Genomic DNA, 12,193 nt, shown 5'->3' with positions numbered 1-12,193 from the left:
GCAAATCCATGGGGACAGAAAGTAGACTAGTCTCCTGCTGGGGGGTGGGGGGTGGGGGGGCAGGGAAGGAGGATAGATAATTCTGGAATGACTGCCAATGCAGAGGAGGTGATGAAGAGGTTCTAAACTTAGACTGTGGTCATGCTTGTACTAAAAGCCACTGAAATGTACACTTTAAGAGGCTACTTTTATGGTATGAAAGTTATATAGCTATAAAGAAGCTAAAAGGGTCTTTAAAAATGAATGAATGCACAAGCAACTTTGCTTAGTATTTTATAAACTATAAAGAAAAAGCATCTGAAACTTTGCTGTACATCTGAAACTAACACAACACTGTAAATCACCTATACTTTAAAAAATTAATGAAAAAGTTTATATGTACCAAGGGAAAATAAAAAGACCAAACTAATGATTTCCTCAACTCTTACTGGTTACAGACTATGCAGAGATCTGAAGGCAACATTAAAGACCTGATGGTAAAATGTAAAACATGAATTAATCATTAGAATTAATCAAAATTAATTTCAGTATGGGGTTTCCCTGGTGGCTCAGTGGTGAAGAATCTGCCTGCCAATGCAGGAGACACAGGTTCAATTCCTGGTCCAGGAAGATCCCACATGCCGTGGAGCAACTAAGCCCATGCACCACAACTACTGAGCCTGTGCTCTGGAGCCTGGGAGCCACAACCACTGAGCCAATGTGCTGCAACTACAGAAGCCTGTGCACCCTAGAGCCCGTGCTCCACAGAGAGAGCACAGGAGAAGCCACTGAAATAAGAAGCACATACAGAGCAACTAGAGCAGCCCCTGCTCACTGCAACTAGAGAAAGCCTGTGCCCAGCAATGAAGACTCAGCACAGCCAAAAATAAATAAAAATTAATTTCAGTAGGTGACATCTAATAAAAAACAATGTAAACAAAAATAATGATTTATGCATGGAAATAAATTACTGTACTTCACATTAATGTTAAGAAAACAGATAATTTGATAATCAACTTTCTAAATCTATCTAATAATAAAAATTAAACACTGCAAAAAAATAAAACAACACAATTCTGTAAAGCAATTATCCTTCAATAAAAAAATAAAAAAGAATGAATACAGAAAGGAAAAAATTCCTTCCCAGTGAGGGAAGATTAAGGCAGGTCTCAGACAGGGTGACAGAAGAGGACAAAGGGGGTCCCTAGTGGCCCCCACAAGCTGTGGGGAGTTTAGTGGGCACCCCCATACCCCACAGGGAATCTGAGACCAAGGAGCTCTCCATGGTCCTGACCCACCTCTCTTGGAGGCAGATGAGGGGCTGTGTCAGGGGCAGAAGCAGACAGCACAGTCTTACCCCAGAGGCCTCTTCCTGGGAGTCACTTGACTCCAAGGAAGGGGAGAATGAAGGCACGGGTAGAGAGTGGACAGATCACAAGAAGGCTCTCAGATGGGCTGCCTGGGCTCAGGAAGGGGAGCAGAGGCTCCATCCAAAGAAAGGATGGAGTGATGGAGCAGGAGTGGCAAGATGCGAGAAGCAAGGTAGGGACTCCCTCAGTGGTCCCATGGCTAAGACTCCAAGCTCCCAATGCAGGGGTCCTGGGTTCGATCCTTGGTCAGAGAACTGATCCCACATGCCTCAACTAAGAGTTCGAATGTCACAGCTAAAGATCCTGCATGTCACAACTAAGACCTGGTGCAGCCAAATAAATTAATAAATATTTTTCTTTCTTAAAAAGAGGTAAGGAGGCACTAAAAGGCAGCTACTGGGGCCAAGAAGCCCCCTTCCCACCCTCCCACCCTCAACTCACCCACACAGTTCTTGCCGTCAGTGCTGAGCTCAAAGCCTGCATTGCAGACACACTGGAAGCTGCCCTCCGTGTTGACACAGCGGCCGTGATGGCAGAGGCCACTGCTGGCGATGCATTCATCTATGTCTGGGGGGTGGGGGGCAAGGCAGGCGGGTGGTCAGCAGGCGTCCTCCCAGCCCCCCTCCCCAAGACTCCAATTCGGGCCAGAGATGCAGGCTCCACCAGCCAGGCCCCCTGGCACCCCCACTTCCAAGGGACGGCCATACCCAGGCACGCCTGCTTGGTGAGCGTCGCCTGAAAACCCTCATGACACCGACAGCGGTAGGAGCCGGGGGTGTTGATGCAGTCTCCGTGGTGGCAGGGGCTGCTGGCACATTCATCCACGTCTGCGGGCAGAGGACTCTGAGCCTGAGTCTGGCAGGGTGCGCCCCGACCCCTGCCCAGCCACCGCTCACCAATGCACTCCCCCCGGACGTCCTGTGCGTAGCCCACGTTACACTCGCAGCGGTAGCTGGAAGGGGTGGGCAGGCAGCGGCCGTTGAGACACAGGTTGGTGAAGTGTCGGCAGATGTCGATGGTCTGGTTCAGTGTGGCTGTGCCTGCGGGTGGGGCCGACGGAGGTGGGGCGGGTGCCTGACTGAGGGCTGGGCCCCTGGGTCTGGGCCTCGCCTCTGGGTTCAGACACACACGCAGAGCCCTTATGGCCAGGCTCTCCCACTATAGCCCAGCGTCCTGCCCTAAATTCAGACCCTCCACTTGCCTGAGACCCCGGACCCCCATTCCAGCCCTAGCGTGCATGCCAAGTCTTTTCAGTCGTCTCTGACTCTGTGCGACTTCCTGGACTGTAGCCCGCCAGGTTCCTCTGTCCAAGGGATTCTCCAGGTGAGAATACTGGAGTGGGTTGCCATTTCCTTCTCCAATTCCAGCGCTAGACCCTCACCCCAAGCTCAAACTTGGCCTTGGAGGCTGGGATCTCCAATCTGCCCCCACCCCCAGACCACTGTCAGCACTCCCATCCCCACTGCTCAGGCCACGACCCCCACTCCAAAGCCCAGTCCAGACCCTGAGGCCTGGATCCCCTTTTCCACTGGAGGGGTCTTGGACTCCTCCTCCTAAGTCCTCACCAATGCTGCCATCTCCAAGGCCCAGGCTGGGAACCCGATGACCATTGGAGCCATGGGGGCTGTGCCGTGCCAGCCCTGGGCCAGGACCCACACCACCACTGGATCCGAAGCCAGGGAGGCTGGGGAAGGGGCCTGGATAGGAAGGCAGGAGCGGGAGCCCCGGGGCACACAGTCGCTGGAACTCATCTGCAAGGGAGTGGGGTTGGAAGTTAAGCCTCAGTTGTACCCCTGGGTCCCCAACCTGCAGGCTGAGCTCTGGGGTAGAGGAAGGTGGGAGGCACCCCCAGCCACTCACCAGAGCCCCGTGGAGGACACAGCTCAGGGGCTGGGCCAGCTGCCCAGCACCTGCCCTTGTCACAGCAGCATTGCCTGTGGGTGTAGTGGCCCGAGAGGTCTCCAGTACAGCGGCCCGCAATCAGCACCGAGAAGCAAGTGCCAGCACGGTGGTCTGCAGCAGGGGGCGGGGTGGGAGGGGTAGGGAGGACTGTTCATGTGTGCTCAGTCGCTGTTCAGTCGTGTCTGACTCTTTTGCGACCCCATGGACTGTAGCCCACGAGGCTCCTCTATTCTTGGGATTCTCCAGGCTACAATACTGGAGTGCTAGCCATTCCCTCCTCCAGGGGATCTTCCCAGCCAGGGATCGAACCTGCATCTCCTGCATTGGCAGGCAGGCAGATTCTTTACTGCTGAGTCACCTGGGAAACCCTGAGGACCAGTTACCAGACTTCACACCCCAGCTCCACCAGCACCATCTGCAGGACAGAACTCCTTGCCTCTCTGAGCCTCAGTTTCACCATCCACGGACCAGAGATGCTCAGGGCACTCATATCAGAAGAGTGTTGCAGAGTGCACTCTATCTGGCACGTGGGCGATCCTCACTGAGAGGATTAAACCAAGTTTAAACCAAGAGGTAATAAACCAAGATTTCCAAATTACCCCAGAGAAGGAGGTTTGGGCTCATGCCAAGCAACAGTGTCCCATACCGAACACTGGCATTGTTAGTAAGCTCCCTGGGATATTCAGCCACACCGAGGAAGACCCCAGGATCAGGGGGCTGCCTCAATGGGAAGTCAAGCTGGATGCTCAAACAGAGATGCTGGGATCTGTAGCTGGGTGGTCTCACTTGCCAGCCCTGGGCATTCTGCAGAAACCCAAGAGGCTTTTAATTTGAAGAGGGACCAGGGGAGCAAAAGCTATGATGAACCTAGATGGCGTTGGATCACAGAAAAGGCAAGAGAGTTCCAGAAAAACATCTACTTCTGCTTCATTGACTACACCAAAGCCTTTGTGTGGATCACAACAAACTGTGGAAAATTCTTCAAGAGATGGGAATACCAGACCACCTGACCTGCCTCCAGAGAAACCTGTATGCAAGTCAAATAGCAACAGTTAGAACCGGACATGGAACAACGGACTGGTTGCAAACTGGGAAAGGAGTATGTCAAGGCTGTATGTTGTCACTGTTTATTTAAATTATATGAAGAGTACATAATGCGAAATGCAGGGCTGGATGAAGCACAAGCTGGAATCAAGATTGCCAGGAGAAATATCAATAAACTCAGATATGCAGATGACACCACCCTTATGGCAGAAAGTGAAGAGGAACTAAAGAGCCTCTTAACGAAAGTTAAAGAGGACAGTAAAAAGCTGGCTTAAAACTCAACATTCAGAAAACTAAGATCATGGCATCTGGTCCCATCACTTCCTGGCAAATAGATGGGGAAACAATGGAAACAGTGAGAGACTTTATTTTCTTGGGCTCCAAAATCACTGCAGATGGTGACTGCAGCCATGAAATTAAAAGATGCTTGCTCCTTGGAAGAAAAGCTATGACCAACCTAGACAGCATATTAAAAAGCAGAGACATTATTTTGCCAACAAAGGTCCATCTAATAAGGCTATGATTTTTCCAGTAGTCATATATAGATGTGAGAGCTGGACCACAAAGAAGGCTGAATGCCAAAGAATTGATGTTTTTGAACTGTGGTGTTGGAGAAGAATCTTGAGGGTCTCTTGGACTGCAAGGAGATCAAACCAGTCAATCGTAAAGGAAATCAGACCTGAATATTCATTGAAAGGACTGATGCTGAAGCTGAAGCTCCAACACTTTGGCCACCTCATGCGAAGAACTGACTCAATTGGAAAAGACCTTGATGCTGGGAAAGATTGAGAGCAGGAGCAGAAGGGGGCGACAGAGGATGAGATGATTGGATGGCATCACCGACTCAATGGACATGAGTTTGAGCAAACTCTGGGAGAGAGTGAAGGACAGGGAAGCCTGGCATGCTGCAGCCCACCAGGTCTCAAAGAACCAGACACAACTGAGCAACTGAACAACAGGGGAGCAGACTGGCAGACTGATAGCTGCAGCCCCTGGGGAGACCGAGGCAGAAGCTCCCCAGCTACAAAAACCACGGACACACTTCCACTGTGATGTCTTGACTGCTTTATTCGGTGATCAGATTTCTCAGGTTCTGACTCTAAAAGAGCATATTTTTAGGTTTGAAAACCCACAAATGTTAGCCAGTGGCCCACAGTGGAAAAACCCCCATCCAACCGGCATGGAGGGCCCTTGTAGCCACCCCTGAGCTGCCCAAGGCTGAGAAAACAGCTAGCATTTCTACCTCCCCAGACACACCCCCATGCGCCTGGCGGCGGGGGCAGGAGGGTTCCCCAGGTGCATGAGTAGGAGTCAGGGTTCTGCAATTCCAGCATCATCCCTGGCACTCTAACACGGCTGTGCCTGCCCAGGCAAGAAGAGGTCATCAGACTTGTCCAAGGTCACACAGCTGCTGGAGAGTGAGGAGGGATAGGAAGCCAGGTTCCTGAACCCCAGGGTATTTGACCGAGCAGCTGCCTTTCTAGTAGGGAGGACAGGACAAAATGCAAGTATTAGGCACCTACTGTGATCAGGCTGTGCTAAGTGGTCACAAACCCAACTTCTTTGCTCCCCTGTGTTTCTGAATGTGTACTTAATACCCCTACTTCCACCCCTGGGTGAATCACTCCATAAATATATAACCCTCTCCATATGCTTTTGAGCTGTGCTGCTGGAGAAGACTCTCGAGAGTCCCTTGGACTGCAAGGAGATCAAACCACTCAATCCTAAAGGAAATCAGCCCTGAATATTCATTGGAAGGACTGATGCTGAAGCTCCAATCCTTTGGCCACCTGAGGTGAAGAGCTGACTCATTGGAAAAGACCCTGATGCTGGGAAAGATTGAGGACAGGAGGAGAAGGGGGTGACAGGGGATGAGATGGTTGGATGGCATCACTAACTCAAGGGACACGAATCTAAGCAAACTCCAGGAGATAGCGAAGGTCAGGGAAGCCTGGTGTGCTGCAGTCCGTGGGGCCACAGAGAGTCAGACATGACTGAGTTAGTGAACAGCAAAATGGGTAAATGCTGCCAGTACTTCACACATAAGGCAGCTGAGGCTAAGCAGAGAGGTTAAGGAACTTGCCCTGGGTCACTTGGAACACAGGACTGAATTGCAAGCCCATTTTCAGAGAACACTTGACCTTGATTCAAATCTAGGCTCCGCTATTTAGTAGCTGGGAAAGGCCCCCACAGTCCAGGGGACGTGCCCAGAGCTAGTCACCATGCCAACCAAGATGGTCCCGAGGAATAAATAGGTCTGGCACTGGCCGCGGCACACTGGCAGAACACCAAACACAACATTCTCGGTCCTGCCTGGTAGAGATCCAGCCTGAGGGGCCCAGGTGGCGCTGGAGACCTGCCAAGCCCACCTTGTCTCACCAAACCCAGGCTCTGCCCATACCACATCACAAGTGTTTCTGGCTAGCCCTGTCAGCCGCCTCTAAAGTCTAACCAGCAGCTCATCAAGACAGCAGGACGGAGAGAGAGAGCCCAAGGATTCCCCCTGCCCCAGCCAGGTGGGGTGTGGGGGATTACAGGAGGGTGGGTATCCAGGGAGAGGCACAGACCAGAGGCCTCCACCTTGGTGGCAGCAGGGTGAGGGGTCTGGGGAGCTGTGTGTGGGTAACTATCTCTTCTACACGTGGATTTGGCTCAAGCAAACCTCCCCTCTCAGGACCTCAGTTATCTCAAAGACAGGGTGTGGGGGAAGATGGGTACTTTTTAAAAAGTCTTCAGGAGAGGAAAGAGGGATACAGAGACTGGGGCCAGTGAGGCCAATGGGCAGAAGGACATACAGATGGAGGATGGAGAACAGAGAACCAGAGGGGCATAGAGATGGGGGCTAGAGGGGCAGAAGGGCATAGAGATGGGGGCTAGAGGGGCAGAGGGGCATAGAGATGGGAGCTAGAGGGGCAGAGGGCCAGAGGGGCATAGAAACAGAGGCCAGGAAGGCAAGAATAACAACCACCCAGTAAGCCAGAAGGACATAGAGTCCTAGGGGTAGAGGGGCATGGGGGAGGGGGAATGCACTGAAGCCAGGAGACCAAGATAAGAGACCAGAGAGCTAAAGGCCTTAGAGATGGGGGCTAGAGGGGCTTGCAGACTGGGGTCAAGACAGCATAAAGACCAAAGTGTAAGGAGCCAGAATTTCTGAGGGGATGGAAACCGGGGTCCAAAAACACAGAAGGACATAGAAATTGAAGGGCTAGAGAAGCCCTAGGGCCAGAAGGTTGCAGAGATAGATGAGCAAGGGGTCTGTCTCCTACCTGGCATCTGCCCATTCAGCCCCCTACCCTACCCCGAGCCCTGGCTCACCTAGGCAGCGAGTGCCATCCAGGCTGCTGGCATAACCATGGGGACAGGTGCACACGTAGCTCCCGACTGTGTTGGTGCAGTCTCCCCCGGAGCAGAGGCCTGGCACACTGAGACATTCATCCACATCTATACAGATCAATGCTGGGTCAGAGCCAGGCAGGGTCCCCCACCAGCCCTATCCCACCTCCTCCTCCTCCCTTCAGGGGGAGACTGAGCCGCTCAGAGCAGAGCAGAGAGGAGGTCCCAACCTCTCCTCATCACCCACCTTCACACTTGGCACTGTTCTCACTGAGCCGGTGTCCAGTGGGACAGCGGCACTCAAAGGAACCCACAGTGTTGACACAGTTGCCCCCCTGGCACAGGCCTGGCACAGCCTGGCACTCATCCACATCTGCAAGGGGATGAGAGGCCCATCAGAGGAGGAAACCAAAGCTGCCAAGGGCTCCCACTCAGCCCTGGTTCCCAGGACCTCTGTCCTCACGTATTGGCCCCCTCTACTTACCTTGGCAGGCCCCCGTGTTAATATTGGGGATGAAGCCCCGGCGGCAGGGGTGTGGCTGAGCTGGGCAGAGCTCACATGGGAAGCCCCAGGCCCGGCCCACAGTGGCACAGCAGAGCGCCTTGGTGCAGATGAGGCCTGTCAGCTGGTGCTGGCACCCCTCAGGGCCCACTCGACCAAAGCAGGGCCCCGTCCGGTAGTCTGCAGGGCAGATGGATGTGGCAGCTGGCCTCAACCTGCCCCACCTCCCCCATCGCCTTCTGCATTTCCATCCCAGCAGGCCCAGCACAGGCCTCCACCTCTCTGGCCTGGACTACTGCTGTGGCCACCTTCCCAGCCTCCCTATACAAACACATCAGGTTTTTTGGGTTTTTTTTCTGACCCTGAGCCTCTACTCATACTGTTGCCTTCCCTTACCTGATGAACTCCTATTCATCTTTCAAAACCCTTTCTCTCCAAAGCAATGTGCAACCAACCTCCAACAGAAGCCAGGACCTCCAATCCTACAGAGCTCAGAGTATGTCTGGAGACCCCCTGCCTCCCCCAGGCCCACCCTCCCTGCAGGCTTGGGCAGGGACCCATGGACGCTTTGCTAGAGAGCTGGTCCCATCCCTGAGCAACCTCCGGCTCTGCCAAATCTCCCAGACTCCAGGAGGGACCCAGCATCCACCAAATGCTCTGAACCTACAATTCTTCATCGCTGAATCCCCGCCCAGCCGAAGGTGGTCTCATCAGTCCCCCCACCACCGGGCATGGGCCCAGATGTGACTTCCTGGCTCCATGCTCCAGATGGCTCCAATCAAGGGGCTGGCATTGGACCAAGGGAAGCCCCTCCCAGAAGGAGAAGCCAAAGCCAGCCCCCAGGCCCGTATGGAGAGGAGCTCTGACACAGGCCTGACTTCCCTAAGCAAAACAGGGTTTCCAGACTCTCACCTCAGCCTCCCAGGACCCTGGAATCCCCACTCATTCTTGCCTAGCACCCAGCCCTGCCTCTCTCTAGGGCCCCCACCTCCCAGCCCCCACATCAGGCCTCTCCACTCTCACCCTCCCCACTAACCTTCACTTTCCCTCAGCCACCCTGACTGCTCCCCCTCTGTCAGCTCAAATTCCAGCTCTGTTTTCTTGCCAAATCCAGTTTCCCAAAGCCCACCCTGGAACCCAGGCAACCCATAGCCCCTCTAGCTTCTGATTTGTGGCTATACCCTCCCCAAACTGGCTCCAGTCACAGATGGGCCTCAGCAGCAGCCCCTGTGCTGGGGTCAGTCCCAGGGCTCTTCCCGTCTTTGCCTTTCTGGGCTCCTTGGCCAAGCAAGGCACTCTGGTGGTTCACTGGCCTGGGCATCCCCATCGCCACACACTCCTTTTCACCTTCTCCTTCCCAGATGCTGGTGGCTGGGCTCCATTTCTTTGGTGGACGCTTAAATCACGCCCCCCTTTTCTTCCCCAAGAACCTCAAACATCCATGGGGCTTCAGATCCCATAGATGTGGCAGCCCCAGACCTGGGTATCCAGCTGCCCCCTTGATGACCCACAGGTTCCTCAGCCAACACTGAACCTGAGTGTCTTGCCTTTCCCTGCACCCACCTGCCCCTCAGTTTTTAGAGCACACCTGAGGTTCATCACTATCTCCATCCCTTGCCGCCCTGCATCCAACTTCTCATTGCAACCACTGTCTTTGCCTGGGTGACAGCCTCGCAACAGGTGACTCCTCCCACCTCAGCCTGTGGGGTCACTTCGACAGTAGGGGTGCAGCATAAGGGGGCTTGTCCATCTCATGAACTCCAACTTACCCCTTCCTACAGGAAGCCCTCCCTGATTTCCTTCCTGGGAGTAGACAGTTTCTCTGCCCTTCTGAGCAGCAAGGACAGCAGAGAGGAGGTCTACTGGACCCTCCAGGGGTCCAACCACATCTCAGGAAGTGCCCCTTCCCTGCTGACCCCTTCCCCATGCTCAGCTTGGTACCTCTCTCACACTGAGGCCCCATGAAGCCGTACACACAGGCACAGTGGTTTGGCCCAATGCAGCGGCCCCCGTTGTGGCAGCCGTGGTCACAGACAGCTGTGGAGGAAGGGAAGGGGGTGGCCTGAGGTTCCCCAACAGTAGAGGGAGCTGAGGCCCGAGTGAGCATTTCTTCACACAGGAATCCCCACAACCCAGCCCAGACCGAGGAATAAGATTGTAACAATGAGTGTGTCCCCTCCAATCCTGGTCCCAGAAGAGGGACCGGTGGGCAGTAGGCAGACGATAGCAGAGACCTGGTCTCCGGGGTCCCAAGCCCAGGTGTGCATGGGGGGTACTTACGTTGCCCACACACGGTGCCTGTGTAGCCCCTCTGGCACAGACAAGACTCTCCTCGACAGCTGCCCCCATTCATACAGCTCACACTGCACCCTGACCCTGTGAGCAGGGAGCAGGGCACACACAGGAAAGCCCTGAGATACCCGCTCAAGGCTCTGGGACTAGAAGTGTCCAGCCTGGCTCTGGTCCTTCAGCAAAACCAGCCTGGAAACTTCCAGAGGCTTCCAGAAGCCGTTCACCTCCTCTTCCCGCCCCTGGGGTGGGGGATCACTTCCTGCTCACCTCGGCTCACCCCGCAGCTGGGGGCCAGCTTCCCATCAGCGCAGGCACAGAGGTTGGGTCGGGAACAGAAGCCCTGGCCACAGGCGTGCCTACAGATGGCTGGAGGGCAGCAGGCGGCGGTCAAGGCCAGGATTCAAATCTTCTACCATCCCCACCCCCTGTGGGCCCGGAGGACCGAAGCTCTGCTGGAGCCGCGGGGAGACAGAGGTGTTCTTTGGGCCCAAATCACTGAGCAGTAAGGACAGAAGTTGGAGGGTACTGGTGTGCTGGCTGTTGTGCTGGGGTAGGGGGGCGGTGAGAGGGAAGATCTCTTGCAAACAGAGTCAGATTCCAGACCCACTAGAATGGGGTGCGGGTGGAGAAACAAAAAGAGACAGAGAAAGACACAGAGACAGGGACTTAGAGAAAGACCAAGACAGAAAGACAGACAGACTGACAAGCAGACAGACACAGGGAAGCTGTAAGGCAAAGAAACATGATTGGGTGGCTTGGGAGCCTGAGGACAGAGGCAAGGCCAATTCCATGGCTTAACTCCACACACCCCCGCCTCCAGCCCCCTAGAAGGCAGCGGCACTCACGCACGACACACTGGTTCCCACCGGGCAGCGTCCTCCAGCCAGGACAGCAGTAGGCGTGAAAGCGGGAACCGCACACGTTAGGCCTTCAGGAGAGCAGGAGAGGCAGGTGAGCCCCTACCTGGCTGGACGTCCCCTGGGCCTCATTCTCCCACCCAGCAGGATGGCCCAGCCCAGATCCCAGGGGCCTCTCAGCATCCCGGGTACCACACACCCTTGCAAGAAGCCAGGGCTGCCACGCCTGCGCACACTTCTGAGACCGGCAGGCTGCACAGCCCCATCCCAACGGCCCTGGACACCCGCCATGCACAACAGGGCTGTCCAGGCCAGCAGGAGCCAAGCCAGAGGGCCCCGGGCCACGGTGAGGGGGCTGGCTCCTCTCCTTGTCAAGCATGGACCCTCCAGAATCATGATACGTCCCTCGGAGGCTGCGGAGAGGAGGCGGAGTCAACCCCAAGAAGCCCTTGGGCACCCAGGAGAACCAGGAGCGGTGGGAAGGCTGCCCGGATGGAGAAACTGGGTGCTGATGGGGGCCCAAGGAGGCATCCAACCCCAACCTGCAAGCAGGTGAACAGTCAGGGGAGGCTTCCCGGAGGAGGTGTGATGTCTCAGTGATGGAGTCAGCAGAGAGGAGGGTGTCAAGGCAGAGACAGCACCCTGGGAGCAAAGGCAAGAAGACCTTGGACCTTTGAGTGGAGAGGAGGGGCGGGTGGCGGCTGCGGTGTTTCAGGAGTGCATACCTGTGTACTGGAGCTCCCACTTGTAGGTCAGGGCAGTGGAGAGCCCTTGTAGGACTCTAAGTGGGAGAAACAAGGACAGAAGTGGACGTATGCCACCGTGCAGGAGGGCATATAAGGGCCCCAGAGGAAGTGCGCAGTTGAGGAGGCTGGGTCAGGCATCTAAAGAGGATTGCAGGAGCTCTGGGGCAC

General features: G+C 54.9%; 1 protein-coding gene across 1 annotated transcript in view; it reads right to left on the bottom strand.

Moving 5' to 3' along the window:
- Positions 1-12,193, bottom strand: part of FBN3 (fibrillin 3) — a 70,073-nt gene extending 57,880 nt beyond the window's left edge. Inside the window, exons 1-12 of the mRNA XM_044948078.2 lie at positions 11,479-12,193; positions 11,268-11,350; positions 10,690-10,788; positions 10,411-10,506; positions 10,072-10,167; positions 8,113-8,310; positions 7,876-8,001; positions 3,210-3,362; positions 2,915-3,100; positions 2,246-2,389; positions 2,057-2,176; positions 1,791-1,916 (exon numbers count right to left, since the gene is read on the bottom strand). Of these exons, the coding sequence (XP_044804013.2) occupies positions 1,791-1,916; positions 2,057-2,176; positions 2,246-2,389; positions 2,915-3,100; positions 3,210-3,362; positions 7,876-8,001; positions 8,113-8,310; positions 10,072-10,167; positions 10,411-10,506; positions 10,690-10,788; positions 11,268-11,350; positions 11,479-11,675 (1,624 nt within the window). The 5' untranslated portion in view covers positions 11,676-12,193. The remainder of the gene's footprint in view (positions 1-1,790; positions 1,917-2,056; positions 2,177-2,245; positions 2,390-2,914; positions 3,101-3,209; positions 3,363-7,875; positions 8,002-8,112; positions 8,311-10,071; positions 10,168-10,410; positions 10,507-10,689; positions 10,789-11,267; positions 11,351-11,478) is intronic.

Source organism: Bubalus bubalis, chromosome 9 (assembly GCF_019923935.1).
Source record: "Bubalus bubalis isolate 160015118507 breed Murrah chromosome 9, NDDB_SH_1, whole genome shotgun sequence".
Classification (NCBI taxonomy): Eukaryota; Metazoa; Chordata; class Mammalia; order Artiodactyla; family Bovidae; genus Bubalus; species Bubalus bubalis.
Note: the sequence above shows the minus strand (reverse complement) of the source record. Positions and strands in the feature narration are given on the sequence as shown.